The sequence below is a fragment of the Manis pentadactyla genome, chromosome 11 (assembly GCF_030020395.1).
Source record: "Manis pentadactyla isolate mManPen7 chromosome 11, mManPen7.hap1, whole genome shotgun sequence".
In the NCBI taxonomy this organism is placed as follows: domain Eukaryota; kingdom Metazoa; phylum Chordata; class Mammalia; order Pholidota; family Manidae; genus Manis; species Manis pentadactyla.
Window position 1 is genome coordinate 94,172,366 of NC_080029.1, and position 17,512 is coordinate 94,189,877.

The 17,512-nt window shown below is 33.7% G+C and overlaps 1 protein-coding gene and 1 pseudogene across 1 annotated transcript; both read left to right on the forward strand.

Annotated features, from left to right (window-relative positions):
* The first annotated feature begins 161 nt into the window (after positions 1-161).
* On the forward strand, positions 162-13,021 carry TERB2 (telomere repeat binding bouquet formation protein 2). The gene is made up of 7 exons (XM_036905370.1): positions 162-225; positions 328-409; positions 1,134-1,273; positions 3,240-3,301; positions 6,060-6,145; positions 10,880-10,968; positions 12,879-13,021. The coding sequence occupies exons 1-7, from the start codon at positions 162-164 to the stop codon at positions 13,019-13,021; spliced, it is 666 nt and encodes a 221-aa protein (XP_036761265.1).
* A 4,116-nt stretch (positions 13,022-17,137) lies between these two features.
* LOC118922509 (60S ribosomal protein L22-like) lies at positions 17,138-17,509 on the forward strand (annotated as a pseudogene).
* Positions 17,510-17,512: the final 3 nt, after the last annotated feature.

The following is a 17,512-nucleotide window of genomic DNA, read 5'->3' on the forward strand; positions in this document are numbered from 1 at the left end:
AGTTAGTCAGCTCGGTCGGCTAGTGACACTTCCCTCTTCCTTCCTGCCTCAGGCTTTTCCCGCCCATTGCTCTGAGAGCCAATCATCGAGCGACGCTTCTGACCAGGGACCAATCAGTGATCTCTACTGACCCCCCACGTCCTTGTGTGCAAGGAGGCGCCATGTTTCAGGGGCAGCGGGGCTGGTTCTGCCGCAGCGTCAGCCAGGACTTGAGGCAGTTCTGGGGTAGGAAGGTGTGGATGAGGCGGTGCAGCGAGCACCCTCCCCCCTCTGGTGCCTTGGCCCCAGGGTACTTGCTAGGCTTACCTTATGCTCTTGCCTCCACAGTCGCTGAAGAGGGGGTCATCAGTGACGCGAAGGCCGCCGACTTCTTGTTCAGTTGTGATGCCTCCCACCCAGACACACTGAGGTACTCTGAAGGCCACCGGCAGGGCCTCTTGGGTCATGAAGAGCCAGAAGTTGAAAATGGAAGTTGCCGTCCACTAATAAATAGTGATAGGAAGAGACTGGAATCGAGCATGTTTCGGTCCTGGATGTGTGGGGTGGGGGAAATAGACAACCTTTCTCCTCTCCCTTTTGCCTAATGGCATTCCTCCTACCCGGTCCTCAAGCCTCTCCACAAGTTCCAGTCACGTGTTTCCAGCTGTCTTTCCTGCAACGCCACATGGCACCTTAAAGACTTGTTTATACCAAATGTCACTGCCTCTCATACCTGCACCAGGTCCTGTGTTCTCAAAACCTTCCGTTTCTTTTGAATAGCAACCCTTACCCCATTAATCAATCAGTGGCCAAAGACCATTGGATTGTGCCTCTAAATGTTCTTCCTACTCTGTGCCATTATCTTACACACACTAATTACCTCTTGCCTGGACAGTCACAGTAGCTTTCTAAGAAGCTGTTTTGCCTCTCACGCGTCTACCTGTGATCTCCCTGCACATTGCTGTCCCATTATGTTTACAAAGCAGAGGTCTCACCACCGCCCTGGGTGTCCTTGCCCTACCTCCTTACCTCCCGGTTTCCTGATTACCTTACTGATAATTCTCCTTACTCCTATACGTTTATTTCTTCTTTTAAAAGGTTGAATACATTCTTGTTCATTTTATAACCTAAAATATTTCCTTTATTTCTCCTAGAATATATCAGAGCCTTGATTACATAGAAGATAACGCTACAGTTTTTCATGCCTACTATCTCTCTGCAGTTGCTAATGCTGCAATAAAAAACTCGGTGGCTTTAGGTCATTTTGTTCTACCTCCTGCATGCCTGCAAAAAGGTTAGCAAAGATCATTCATCCCTGTTGGACAGCTAGATCCATCCAGGTCAACCAACTTGACTGATCTGTGTTCTCAATCAGATTTTTGTGTTCTGTATCACTTAATCTAAGTGGAAAGAATAGACTTTAGATCAGATTGCTTTGGGTGTGTATTCTAGCTTTCTTCGTCTATTGCTCATTCACACGTTCACTGAGCTCCTGCTGTGTGCCAGGTTCCGACCCAGGTGCTGGGTTTCAGTAGTGAATAAGACAGATCTTGCCTTAAATGTGCTCACTTGCTAGAATCCAACACTTGCTAGTTTTGTGACCTTTAGCAACTTCTCCCAAGTTGTTCTGAGGCTAAAATGAGATAATGTATTTAGTCCAACATGTGAGCATTCAGTAAATGTTCTTTGCTAGTTTCGAATCTCTTCATTATTTTTCTGAAAGTTTTTTCTGATATTTGAAGATTCGTTATGATAATAAACCGATATATATTTTTATACTTTTGAAAGTACTTTCACATTGATTATTTCAGCAATCCTCTGAAGTATAAAGGGCAAGGAAATAAACAGCTTCTGAGATTGTTTTCTTTCAGTTTTTCCCTGCTTGGAACACCCTTTCTTAACCTGTTCCATTCAAATCCTACTTACTTTTTATCGGCTAACTTTAAATATCCCATTTATGTAGGTCTTGCATTATTATCGAATTTTTAATGTGTATCTTGATGTATGTGTCCATCTCTAGAAAGACAGACTGAAGCTAGTACAAATTCCCAGTGAGCAAGGTATTTAAAACAAGCAAAACTTGAAAAAGACTTCTATAGAAGAGCTTTAGAAATCCCTAAGATTGGGTTCCTTCCATAGTTAATACCCTGATGAAACCTAGTTATAACATATAAAAATAAATTGTTCTAAGTGGTTCTGCAGATGAATTAATGACTGGCTAGGAGAACTGATTTATTTAAAAACTGTGCCAATCAGTAAATACTCACCTTCAAGGAGTTTATATTACAGAATGACTACCTGATCTGATTTTAAATTATCATTCGTATTCTGTTTCTCAGTTTAGCATCTTATATTAAAATGTATTTAAATTTTATAAATCTGTTTTAAATGAAAACATGCTCTTTTTTAAGAATAAGAAGCATACATTATTATCTACGTAGACCAGTATTGTCTATAGAAGTGTGAGATGCAAATATGAGCCATGTGTTAATTTAAAATTTTCTAGTAGCAACATTATAAAGAATAAAAATGAATAGGTGAAGTTAATTTTAAGAATATATTTTATTTAACCTAATATATATAAAATGCTATCATTTCAGTATATAACCAATATAAAAATTATTGAGATATTTTACATTTTTTTTATACAAAGTCTTCAAATGCAGTGATTATTTTACACTTCATACATCTCAATTTGGTCTAGTCACACACTTCAATATGGTACCCACATGTAGCTTGTTGTTAGTATTGGATAGCACAGATCTAGAAGAATATTACATTTTTGTTTTTAAGAAACTTTTGATATCCTCGAGTTAGAATGATGACATAGTCCTTTAACATGTTGAGCATTATGGAATTTCTGCACCACCATGCCCACTAGACTTATTGCTCTTCCACCCTTCTTTTAGCAAAATAAATTATTGAATTCTTGAGACCCTCATACTCTACAAATTCAGGAATCTTGTACCTTTTATTTTGACCAGACACTTGCCTTCTTTATTAATGCTTGACCTACAGACACTGACATCTAACGGAGAGTGTATTTTGGCAGAAAAAATTTACAGCAATGATTCTCATAACACATTGGAATCATCTGGAGAGTTTGTTAGAAATGTAAATTCCTGAGCTCCTCCTCAATGATCTGATTTAATAGAAATCTACATTTTAAACAAGTATCTTAGGTGATTTTGATGCAAATTCAGAAAATCCTACAAAGTTGCTTTTAAAAAATATTATTGGATATGTTTTTCTTACCACAGAAATAAGAAGAAAAATTGGTAGTTTTATTTGGGAACAAGACCAAGATTTTCTGACAGAAAAGGTAAGAGTAAATTAAGTTGCTTGATAAGAATCTACCATTTCAAAATTTTTGAAAGTAATGTAATCTAAAAAATATTTACTTGTAACATGTTAGCACCAATGTCCAGATTAAGGAATTTAAAGGGCATGCTTTTATTGAACATTATCTAGTTTGATATTGTTTTTATATGAGTACATTAGTAAAATTTGGACTTTTTTATGAATAAAGTTATTCACATAGAAACTTGAAAATGTGCTTGTCAATAAAATTAAAAGAGTAACATGTTGTTACACAGTATTTACCAATTCTTTACTCCCAGCATAGATTCTGATTCCTGTATTGTTCCATTTCTTAAATATTTTTAATAACACCTCTCAATGAATGTGCACAATACTGAAAATTGGTTGTTTTATAGCTTTTGCCATCCTAGTTCAGATTTCCCTATACTTTTAACTTACTTCAAAATCTTTATGCAAAAGTCATATTAGGAGCATCAAAAAGAATAATGACAGTAATGGATTATAATACATTAAGTTAAAAAGAGTACATGATTCCATAGTGATATTCCAAAAGCATAAAGAAAGAAAAAAAGGAAGAGGGGGACAGGAAGGAGGGATGGAAGGAAGGAAGGTAGGAAGGGAAAAGTGGGGTAAGGGAAATTTTCCTTACAGAATAGCAGCTGATGAATATAGAAAGGATGATAGAATATAAATCCCCATTTGACCACCCCCACTAAAACAACTGATTTAAGGCAAGGGTCATTAATGACTAACATAACCACTATCTCAAATGATCACCCCACATATTACTTATTAATTACAAAGGCAAGCAATTTACATTTATAGTGGAGAGGTCTGGCAGATACTACTTTAACCAACACATCAAATTTAGTATCACCAATATTGAAACAATCTCTCATTTATGCTCAGCTTGTTGTGATTTTATAATAAAAAGTACACAGTATTGTCTATGTAGTGGTCTTGTTCAAAATGCTTACCCTGAATTTAATTATGAGTAAACACTCTGACAATTCCAGAATATGGGACATATCACAAAACAACTAAGTGGCTTAGGCTCTTTAAAACAATTTCATAAAAAACAAAAAGGCAGGAAGTCTGTTCTAGATCAAGAGGCATAACAACCAAATGTGATGTGTAAACCTTGGTTGGATTTCTAGACTTTTAAAAATTAAAAACAGGTAAAAAAGACATTTTAAGAACAAATGGGAAAATTTAAATATGGACTGTGTACTAGGTGATAATGAATTAATCTTGGTTTTCCTAATTGTGATGGTGGTATTATAAAGATAAAAGAATATTTTTTCTGGAAAATGCATTCTAAAGATTAAGAAGTGAAATGTCATATCTGCAAGTATTTTCAAATGGTCCAGCAAAAATAAAAAGAGAGAGAGAGGACATTCAGGGTGATAAAAATGTTAATTTGTGAATCTAGGTGAAAGGTATACAGTACTTATTGTATTATTCTTTAACTTTTGGTAAGTTTTAAATTTTCAAAATAACAAGTTGGGGAGAAACTCTTTAAAATATGTCGAAAGTCAAACAATTAACTTATATATTTCATATTCCTTTCCTTTCATTAACTTTTTTTTTCTTTCCAAGGTGTCATTATCTGAAAATAATAGTTCTTTTAGTATCTTTGGTGACCTTATATACTAAGGGCCAAAATATCTAATCCTTGATTTGTCAGTGTTTCCAGGAACATGAATGATGATAGAATGGTTATTATTTGACAGAATTACTGAGTATACCAAAACTTTAACACTAAAAGTGATCCTTAAAGATCATTAATTTAATAATTCAGTTTTAGAAATGAGAAAACTAAAGAGAAGGTAAAGACCTTAGTTCACATAGCCAGATATTAGCAAAGCTGAACCACATTTTCTGAGCAACCAATCCAGTGTTTTTTCTACTAAAAAATTCGAACATTCCTGTCTTGATTATTGACTTTAGAAATTGTATGATATGTGAGAAAGGATTTTGATAGTTCTTTCAAAATATGATTGATATGGATGGAATATTAGCCAGTTATAATAGTAACCATAGAATATATAAATAAAAGGTAAAGGTGATTCATCAAATGGCAACAACAAGGGTAAATCTGGAAAATAATTTGGGGAACATTATTATTGTTTGGAGTAGATTTATGACCCAAATATAGAAATATCCTAATGTCATATTAAATAGATATATTATGTGATAGGTATCAGTATCTGAGTCACTGTCACTTAATCTTTTGGAAAACCTTAACATATATTTAGTCGTTTCATAACTCCATAGCTAAATACTCCACTTTAATTCAGAAGGGGAAACAATTTGTTCAGCTTATGTCATATTTTTGATTTGTATTTCACAGGACACCTACAAATCTTCAAGTCAAAGACTTTAAGAAAGCTTAAATTAATAATGCTCTTTTTTGTTCTGCTTATTTTTTTCTAAACAAAAAGTAATATGACCACATTAGGGAAAATTTCAAAAATTGAAAAGAAAATCAAAGTTTACTATCTAATATAACCACAGTCGATACTTCAAAAATTCTATCCTTTTCTACATATCTCTTAAGAAATATAGTTAACTATATGTGTGTATACAAAATTTTATGGTTTTCCCACAAACTAAATTGAATTAACCTAAGTGTATAAATACATTTATAGCTCTTGAAATGTTTTGCCATTCTACTTTTTTGCTTTTTAAAAAAACATTACTGATTGGATCATTGGTGTACTAATTTTTAAAAATGTGATCTCTTTTGCTATCTGCAGCATGATGAAGTAATACCAAATGAAATAAAATCCCTTACAGAAAGTAGTGAACTAGCAACAGAGCACAAAAAAGAATTATTCAAAAGGTATTGAATTCATATACTTCATTGACATTCAATTCAATGTAGAAATCTTTTTTAAAATTAATTAATTAATTAATTTTTTATTTTGGTATCATTAATGTACAACTACATGAGCAACATTATGGTTACTAGACTCCCCCATTATCAAGTCCCCACCACATACCCCGTTACAGTCATTGTCCATCAGCATAGTAAGATGCTATAGAGTCACTACTTGTCTTCTTTGTGCTGTACTGCCTTCCCTGTGCCCCCCCCAACATCAATGTAAATATCTTTGAGCACTGGCTGTGTATTTATCTCATTTAATTTTCAGTGTTTTTATGAGGTTGATTTTACAGGAAAAGAGACCTAAAATTGATAAAATAATTTGCCCAAAGTTATATAAACTTTTAAGTGGGGGGAAGCAGAATTTGAACTGGGTCAGTTAAATTACAGGGCCCACACATTTAAATACTATGCTAGACTCTCTTTGGGGAAAAGAAACAAGAATTTTATGTATATTATGGTGTCTTGCCAGTGGGTTTCAGCCCCAGGCAAGTTTACTATAGATTCAGTGAGACCAAGAAATAACAATAGGACGTTCTTGGGATAAAAGGGTTTATACTAGGCTTTATTCTCCTGGCAATAGGCTGAGAACTAGAGTCGCATCTGCATCTAACAGTCTGCAGGTCTGTAATCCTCCTTCATCTCTACCTCCATCCAGAGCGCTGGGCAGAGCTTGTTATATAGTGACTCAGTCAATAATAGCTTTTTGCCTACAAGTGTGGAAGCAGTAGCCTAGCAGTAGGCCAGTTACATCATCAAGTAGTTTAAGGTCAGGTGAGGATCCTGGCCATAGGAACTTCTATTCTCCCCACTTATGATTACTGTTACATTATTTTTTTAAATATGCTTTTTGAATAAGAAGGAAATACAATAAATATTAGCAGTTATTTTATTATGATTGGAAGTTCTGAGTGATTTTTCCCTCTCCTTTCCAAATTGTTTGTAATATAGTTACAGTATTCTTAAACTCTCTTTAGTTTAAGAAGTTAAAGTTTAAAAGACAAACATGGACTTGTCATTGTGTTAAGGCCAATCTGAGAGAGGTTCCTTGTTGAAGGTTTATTCATTATCTGGTCCTAATTCTGTATTTTCCAAGTCAGTGGTTATCAAATATTCAAATATTCAGTTATTCAGAAGTCTGGTATTCAGCTATTGAAATAAAAATGATCAAATAGTAGCTATCTTTCTTCAATGTAAAAATTTATGTGTTTAAATTGTATAGTTTTTTTCAATTTTAAGTTTTTCTCCCATAATTTTTTCTTATATTTTGAACCTATGATCTAAGTTGTTATCTGATTTAGCATAAAGTTGTATATTTAATTATTTTAAGTTTAGTGAACCATTGTTTCATGGTCCCTTGACTTTTAAAACATATTCTACTACTTAAATTTGAGAATCCATATTCTAGGTCTTTAGAATCTCTATAGATAGCACTCCTTTGAACTTACTTGTCCTTTTGAGATAAGAAACTGGTAAGGAGATAAAAAAAATGAGAATAGAAGAGGTGAAACTATGAAGATGTTCCTAAGGGATTAATAGAGGAGAGAATGGTTATCCTAAGTGATGTTGTAGGAGAAGGCAGGGAAATAAAAAATAAAATAACTCCCAGTGATTCACTTGACTGTGAAAGACACCAGATATGTAAGTTCTTTAAGAAATGGTTGTCCTGAAAAACACAGAAGCCATAAAGGAAAAGAGTGATAAATATGACAACAAAAATACTTTAAACTTGTATATGACAATAAAAATACCATGAACTCGGATCAAAGAAAAATATACACTGGGTAAAACATTTGACAAAGGCAGGTTTCCTTTACATATGAAGAGGACTTACAAATCTGGGGAAAATATGTCCAATCCAACAACAATAACAAAAATAGACAAAAGATAATGAATAGATACCTTAGGTTAAGTGTCTACCTAGAGACTTTTCTTTGTGGAAACACCAGAGGGTGCAGTACGAACATAGATAAAATATACCTGGCCCCTACTGGAAGTATTTATTTTGTTGGCATACTAATAGTGATACGGAGCATTAAGTGGTAAACCAGTTATTGAACACTTGCTACATACAAGACACTTGTGAACTAAGCAGTTCACAACATTTCCTTTCATTCTTGCAACCTTATACAATAAGTATTATTAGCCTCATTTTACAATTAAGCAAACAGGTTCAGAAAGCTAAATGATTCACACAGTATGTTTTAAACTGAATTTGAAACCAAGTGTAGCTGTTTCAGAGTCCAAACCTTTAATCATTGTGCTGTTTTCCCTTCCCAAAATGTTACCCAAATCTTCTGAAATGGCATGAAGTTTTGTTTATTTTTCTTGTTTTTAATTATTTCATCAAATTTGTCAAAATGGAAAATGCAGAAAATAAAGAAAACTTAACTTATAAGTAACCCAGCACTCAGAGATAACCAACCCACCACTCAGATAACCAACATTTCTTGATAGTGTATATATATATATATATATATATATATAGTCTGCCTCTTGATTTTTCCACTTAGAATCCTATAGGCAGTTCTCCATCTCAAAGAACCTTATTTGATATTATGATTTGTATTGGCTGTATAAGGTATCTTGTTGCTTATTTAATCACCTTCCTTTTTTAAAAAAGATATTAAAATTTTTTAGTTTGTTACTTTTGTAGCACCTTCATGAACATCTTTTTAAAAATAAATCTCTACTTTTTAGGTAATTTTCTTAGTGTAAATTCTCAGATATGGAATTTACAGTAGAAAAAGATATGAACATCTAGGCCATGACACCTATTGTTAGTTGCTTCCCACAGAAGTACAAATTTAAACTGCCACCGGTGTTAGTCTCACCACATCCTCATTAGTATATTGAATATTAAAAGAAGTCTTGTGCTAATTTAATAAATGAAAAATGGCATCTTGTTTTAATTTGCACTTTTCTTTGACTACTAATAGGTTTGAACCTTTTGGATTACTTTTATTGGCATTTTATATTTCCTTTTCTGTAGCTTATGTTTTTAATCCATTTTCCATTTTCTATTGGGGTCTTATTGTTTTTCTTATCAACTTGTCTGACATCTTTATATAATGGCTATATTATCCTTTGCCAATTTGTCACATTGTATCCTCAGTTTGTTGTCTTGCTTATACTTTATACTTTTTCAGAGGTACAAGTTTAAAATTTTTACATCATTAAATTGATCACTTTTCCCTTATAATTTCTTCTATTGCTTTTATGTTCAGAAAAGTCCTTTTCCAGTCACAGAATAAACAGGCTTTTTAACTCTGTAGATATTTATTTTGGTGTATGGTAATAGGTGAAGATCTAAATTTATTTTTGTTTTGCAAAAAAGAAATTTCCACCAGTTTTTGATTAATAAATCTATTTCCAAATGACACGTTAGCCTTTGTCATATGTTGTTTTTATGTACATGGAAATCTATTTTTAGACTGTTTTATTCCATTCATCTGTTGATCTGTTTTTATATCAACACAATATTCTTTTAAGTTATGTAACCTTATGTTACATAACTCACAAAGCAAGTCCCAGGCTCATTACTCTCCTTTAAAAAATCTTTTTCTTAACTCTTCATGCATTCTTATTTTACCATTTTCAAATTTTAATTATTTTTAATAAGAAATACACTCAATGGTTCAAATCCAAGATGTGTAAAAGGGGATTCTATGAAAACATACTGGCCTCTAATAAGTTTGTTTCCCTCCCAGAGGCATTCAATACTATCAGTTGTTTATATGTGTATATACTAGCAAATTTATATAAATATTCTTTCATTTCTCCTTTTTCTCACAAATAGTAATACATTATAAACCCTGTTCAGCCCCTTGCCTTTTTTCACGCAATAATTTACCTTGGAAATCATTCCACATTACTCTATAAAAGAGCCTTTTCATTTTTGTACTGTGTAGTATTCCATTGTATGGATTTATTATAATTTATTCAACTATTTCCTTATTTTAACAGACTTTTAGATAATCTCTAATTTGCCATTTAAAACAATGCTTCAGTAAATGATCATATGTCATTTTGCATGTCTGCGAGATCTATAGGGTAATTGTTAGAAGGGGAATTTCTACGTCAAAAGGCATGTATGTTTCTATCCTTGATAGGTCTTGTCAAATTTCCATCCATAGAGGTTAAACCAATTTACACTCTTCCTCTCTGTGTTTATAAGTTTTTAATTCAGAAGTCACTTCAGAATCTTAGTATACCTCATAATTTTCCCAGACATAATTTTTTATTTATTTTAAAGTATGGAAATACTAGTTAATAGAGTTCCAATTATTTGAACACTGAACAACAAAAAAGGCTGTGATTATTTAAAATAGAGCATACGGTGCCTTTCTTTAGGCATATTTAAGATTACATTTGTATATATGCATTTATCTAATTTTAAAGTAGTTATTGAATGATTATGCTTTCGAGAATATTGAAAAAAAAGACCTAGAACTTTAGATACTCAATAAATATTTGTTTTGTGAGGTGGACAAGAAAACCAAAAATAACTATATGGGCCCTTGTATCACTTGGAATCACAAAGAGGTTCACACCTAACATTTCCACCCACTAAGACTAAAGTCTAACCAAAGAGTTAATAGATTACTATATAATTGCCTGGAATAATTTCTCATTTGTAAAATAAGTCCAAAATATATATATAAATATGACTTACTGTGTTTTATTTTACAGTGCAGAGAAGCATTTGACAAGGACTCCAGTTGTAGAAAAGCAGATATACTTCCCTCTTCAGAATTATCCAGTGAACAACATGGTAACAGGTAATTTAAAATAAAATTTAGAGTAAACCCAAGTAGGTAAGGAGCCCAGAAACACTTTGTACAATAAGGTTGTTATTGTACTAGCCTAGCAAGTACAGCACCCCTCTTATATATACTAAGGGGTGATATCCTGCATATATTAAATAAATTAATCTGCAGAATTGACCCAAAGATAGGCCCCATATTTTCTGTGTTGAAACACTGGTCTACAGGTAGAGTGAACACACATCCGTGTTTACACAGGATACTTAGAATTTATGCCTGTTGTCCTGGCATTAGTTTTTATTCTCAAGTGTCCCAGTTTGATAGATAAATTATATGAATAACTCTAATCATGATTTCGAGGATCTGAGGAAACATAGACCCTTTCCGTAGCATACCTACATACACATACAAACATAACACACAAACTTTACATATAATTCGAAGAGGCTCATATATACCCGAAAGCCCATTCATGGATCACCCAGGTGTCCATGCACTCCAGATTAGTGGCCATGTTTTCTACCATGTAAAGAAAGCCAACTTGCCTCAAGAAAGGAAAATAAAACTAACAGAGAAAACCTGGAGACCGGTGAGATAGCCGTGAAGCTGTGAGAGCTGGTTCTGCTACTTCTGAGGCCTAGCCATATGTCTGCCTTCCTCACAACTTCGTTGATATGGTAATGTCCTTCCAGTAAACTCTGCCTTTGTTTAGGCTAGTTTAAATTGGGTGTCTGTCAGCTTCAGCCTAAAGTCCTAACTACTTCAAAACTGTTGCAATGAAACATTTCTGATGCATAAATGTTCTATCCTTCTTACTGGAATATTTTTATCAATATCCTTCTTACTGGAATATTTTTATTAATGTAATTATTTTATAAATTCCTATTCTCACATATATCTTCAGAAACTTCACACAGTATATATGTGCAATTAGCTAAACATTAATATTTTTCTGCACTAGTTTATTGTACATAGAAACCTAGCCATTAGGCAAAGATCATGGACAATAATGGAGTATAGTAATAGTGCTTCAAGAGATTTTCTGAAATGAATAACTATGAATAAAATATCTTTAAAGATACTAATCAATTTTATGTGATTGGATTCATAGTTTAATTTATTAACTATGAATTTATTATCTATTATTAGAAACAAACTATATGCATAGATATCCTGTTGATAGTGGTGGTGTTCTAAACTCAGTCATCCTTGAGCTCCGCCAGAATTTTTTTCATACAATATTTACTTTTAAATTAGGTTTCAATTTAGTATAAATCACAAATGCATTACACATAAAATATAATCATTCAGATAAGTTTCTATCAGTTACTATCAAGGCAATGTTACTTTAAGTTATTGAGTCTTTAAGCCATCTCACTTATATGTATTCTTTTTGATACTCATATCTATTTCAGATTATTAATGACATCACAGTTACACCCAAAACTTTGTTGACTAAGCAGTAATATAGATTTTCCCATTATTTCTTATTAAAGAGTGTTATCCCGGTGTTAGCAGTGCAGCACAGAGTTGCCTGCTGTACTAGGGAAGGTGAACTGTTTGTGCTTTTAGTAGCTAGTTGGATAGATAGTTCTCAGAGATTATACTTTAAGCCCCCCCACACTTCCCAGTTATTTTGGTAGGTACTTTTATGTTCCATCCCCAACCTGAATATCACACTCAGTAGTCAAAATGAATAATCAAATATCTGTGTTTTAAAAGGAGGTAAAAGGTTGGGATGAGAGGGGAGGAGGGAAGGAAGGTGTTCCCTGATGATAATCAAGTTTCATACTTTTCACTGGTATTATTTCTTCTTTCACTTCTTTTCTAAAAACAGTCTTTGGAAATCTTAACTCTAATAAATCAAAGACATTGAAAAGCAGATAGTATGATAGGATTTCAAATATGTATTTTTTATTTTGTAGGTTATGTATCAATTGATGTCATGAAGAAATTCCTTGGGGAGCTACATGACTTCATTCCTGGAAGTTCAGGATATTTGGCATACCATGTTCAAAATGAAATTAACATGTATGCTATAAAAAACAAATTGAAGAGGAAATATTAAGTTAAATTGTCCTTATATCTAGGCATTTATTTCCTATAAAACATTAGCAAAATGGTGTGTAATTTTAAATTCTCCCCTTTGGAACAGGGGGATGGGGACATGGGGAAGAATTCTTCTCTTCCTTCCTCAAAATGCACCTTCATTATGTCCACAAATTCTGAGTGCACAGTTGTTATGGGGTAATTGTCATTGAAACACTTCATAAGAAGTCTTTGTCTCAATCTCTCTCTCTCTCCCTTTCAGATGTTCTTTGGCTTTAACATTCTATTAATTATACATTTCTTTCTATGTTCAGTGCTGTGAATGCTCAGTTTTATGATTTTGGCTATCTTATTTTGATTTTAAAAAATTAGAATGCTATAGTTGAATTCTGAATTACTGTTTCTGACTCAAAAAATATAAAGTAAGATTTTAATAATTCAGACTTCATGTGTGGACAATTTCTGAAAACAAATATATTAGAAGAGACTTAATATAAATAAGTGTTATGACATCTGAAATGAGCCCTCAAGGTATCTTAGAATAGCAGTGCTGGAAAGGATGTTAGAGAACAAGTCCAACCCATTTATTGCTTTTAATGAGGAAATGAAGGCCTTGAGAGGGTGTCTTGGCTAACATGACTAACTGGAGGCTGAACTAGGACTAGAACACAACCTTCTTGATCTTCCAGGCCAGTGCTTCCCCACTCTCCCATGGTACATGCTATGTCAGATAAAACGGACAGCAGATCTGCAGAGGGAATGTAAACACAAGCCAACAGCTTGTCTTTTCTTTTAAATAAGCTGAAATAGTATTGACATGTAGTGATTTCAAGAAGGCAACTTCTTATCTTTATTAATACAGTCATGTTATATAGAAACTGGTGGGTTTGTTATATTTTGGAGATTTGTAAAAGACATTTGTGAAGCTATCATCTTGTTAAAACTATTTTCTGTTAGGAAGTGCTTACCAGCTATAGAATTATCTAAAGAAAATACTTTTTTTTTAAGTGTTTGAATCATTTGGGTGCATGTGAGTGCTGGCTTTTCTCCCATTACTCGAATTTCATAACATAAAAATTTAACAGTAATCTCAGTATCAGCATTTGAAAGTCCTATTTTTGCCATATGGTAATGTTTCCTTTTTTATATTAATATTTTTGGTTAAACTTTCCTGAATTTGTAAATTAAAAAAAAAATACCTTCATGGTAACGATCTTTCCCTGAAATGTATTATCTCTCCTAAACACTTTATCTTAGTTACATTCAGTTGGTTATGTTTATTATATAGAAACCTAGCTTGTCTGTACATCTTAAATTAATTATTAAAAGAGGATTTGCAGCAAGTTGCATACATTGGGATTTCTTGGGAGTGTTCAAGTACTTTAATGATATATGTAGCTCGCACATATTAACATAATAAATAAAAAACTACAACAAAACAAAAATGGTCCCCCAACAAAAGTGATCATATCTTCAAATATATGTAGAGAAGGCCAGATGCAATGTATATCCTTGAAATACAACAGAAGCAATAAAATCAGTTGATAACACCAGCCTTTCAGGAATCAGAAGTATATGAACAAATAAAATAGGCAAAGATAAACTGTTTTGTAAAAAATTCTATTGTCTTAATGGGAAGTAAAAGCAGTATGGTTTTATTTATTGCTTATTTAAACTGTTTCTTTTTATTGACCTTAGTATATCTGATGTATATCTTAGTATATTGCCTTTGGCTCCCATCTTGTAAAAAATGCTCCCCTCACTTTAGAACTTTCATTTTTTCCTGTACCCTTTTGCAAACAGGTTTCCTCCCATGCTTTTCACTATTAGGCATAGCTATTCCTCATACTGTTTAATTTAGCATGTTTTTAGTTCATCTTATTTCTTTCAACTTTTGTGACCAGATCATTATTTTTTTCTAGCTTTTGGTATGGTTCTGCCATTACATAAATTATGAGTCACTGTTAGAGTCTGATATTATTTCTGAATGTCTATTTCCCTTTCTTCCATGATAATAGAACCCCTAATTTCTATCTGGGCACATGCTACCTAAAATAAAGACCATATTTTCAGTCTCACTTGAAATTAAGTATGGCTGTGTCACAATATTTCAGTCAATTTATGCAGAGCAGAAATGGTGTGTGGGAGTTTTTCTCTAAAGACGTATGGTATATACCCTTTGTCCCCCTTTCCTTCTACCCCCATTCTTTCTGTTTCTTTCATCTTGTTGCTTGGAATGGGGATTTGATAACTACTATTTGAACCATAAGAGCAAGAACTATACCCTAGGGTTGCTAAAGCAGTAGACTGAAAGGGTCCTGAGGGCATTGTGGACCTATCTGCCATCCCAGCTCTGCATCACCTACCTCTAAACTTTCATGTGACAGAGAAATAAACTGTTTTGTTGAAGGTGCTATATTTATGTGTCTCTTATTGCCAAACTAATCATACGTGTAGCTTAAGGGCAGACTACTGTTTTATGGGAGAGAATTGTGTGGAAGATACTAGTTCTTTACATCTGTAAAGTATTGACAGACTTGTGACTGTAAAGTTATATAGGTGACCTTGCTGACATCACGTCTATTAGATTTATAGCAGCCTTATTAAAAAATAGTTTTTCAAATGGAGTGTTTGGTTACACTATTACTTAGCAGTGAAAAAATGAAAATAACCTCAATGTTTATACATTATCTTCCATAAGACAAAAAGAGTTTATGACAGCTCTGTTTTTCCTTTAAAGAGTTGGAGAGACAAGAGTCCATAAGTATCTGAAGGTATAAAATGCATTTATCCAAGACAATTACATAGTTGAGACCTCGAAAAAAAGCTTTAAAAAAGCTTGATTGACAGAAGCAATGTATTTGGTGTAGCTGTTTCAGTGAACAACATCAGTGTAATACCCCTCATTTTCCCCTTTTTAGGGAAAGATATATAGTAGAAATGTTAATTATTTACCTTAAATATATTGTGAAAATTAATAGAGAAACCTCATGACATGGCATTGGGGGACCAGCAGGGAAAGCTCTCAAGTCCCACCACTCTTCCTCAGTATCAGAGATTTTCAATATACCTCTCTCAGTAATTTAAAGAAAGTAAGACAAATCACTAAGGAAATAGATTTGGATATATAAACTAAGAACTTGACTTAACACATATAAAATATCACACCCAACAATTACAATTGTTCATTCTTTTTAAATATGCACAGAACATATAAGCAAACTTCCATGATAATAGAACCCCTAATTTCTATCTGGGCACATGCTACCTAAAATAAAGACCATATTCTGGATAATTATTACTGCTTTATAAATTACCCATACATGCTGAGCTTAAAATAATGATTTATTATTATCTTTCAAGATTCTGTGGGTTAATTGGGTTTAGATGGGTGGTTTTCACTTGGGTGTGAGGTGGTTTTCACTTTCCTGTGAGGCTGCAGCCAGAAACAGCTGGCACTACAGTCACCTGAAGTCTTGCATAGATATCCAAGGAGGCTTCTTTAGTCACATGTCCTGGCATCTTGGTGCTCCTTGGCCTCTTTTTCTCCTCTCAAGATAGGTCATCCTCCAGGGTCTTACCACGTGGCTTGATTCGTTCACAGCACCATGGTCTCAGGGTAGTCACACTACTTACCTGACAATCATCTTCCAAGAAGCTGGAAGAAAAACCTGTCACACTAGCCATTATCTCTTGGTTAGTTCAGGACCTGCCTACATTTAAAGGGATGGGAACACAGATTCCCCCTTGATGGGGAAGTGGCAATGTGACATGGCAGGAGAGCATGTGGCACTGGAGATAGTGTTGTGACCATCTTTGGAAAATATAATCTGCTATAGAACATTTGCTGGGCCATAAAGCAAGTCCCACAAATTTCAAAGAATTGAAATATTCTAAGTATGTTCTCTGACTACAGTGCAATTAAGCAAGTAATCAATAAAAATAATAACTAAAAAGTCTCTTAATGCTTAAAGCTCTTCACATTCCTCCCTGTCCCAGAAAAGAGCAGGTTGGGAAGATTTTGCATATGTGGGCACAGGTTTAGTGTGGTGGGGCTAACTGAGGATGGCAGATTAGTAAGTATGAAGATTTGAAATAAAATTTGAAGAGGGGCCTTTCTGCCTCCATTGCTGCCATGGTGCCCATGAAAAAGCTTATGGGGTATGGGGGGCAAAAAAAAAGAAGCAGGTCCTGAAGTTTACTCTTGAGGGCACCCACCCTGTAGAAGATGAAATCATAGATGCTGCCAATTTTGAGCAGTCTCTTCAGGAAAGAAAGTGAACAGAAAAGATGGGAATCTTGGAGGATTTCAGTGTAACCACTGAAAGGAACAAGAGTAAGATTACCCTAACTTCTGAGGTGTCTTTTTCCAAAAGGTATGTGAAATATTTCACCAAGAAATGATCTATGTGATTGGTTGTGCATAGCTGCTAATATCAAAGAGAGTTACGAATTATGTTACTTCCAGATTAATCAAGGTGAAGAAGAGGAAGAGGATGAGAATTAAAAC

Bases quoted from the DNA above. Each gene is read 5' to 3' on its own strand.
- TERB2 (XM_036905370.1), top strand. From the start codon at position 162: ATGTTTCAGGGGCAGCGGGGCTGGTTCTGCCGCAGCGTCAGCCAGGAC. The intron at 410-1,133 runs GTACTCTGAAGG...TATTTCTCCTAG, and splicing joins TCCCACCCAGACACACTGAG to AATATATCAGAGCCTTGATT. The intron at 1,274-3,239 runs GTTAGCAAAGAT...TTCTTACCACAG, and splicing joins TCCTGCATGCCTGCAAAAAG to AAATAAGAAGAAAAATTGGT.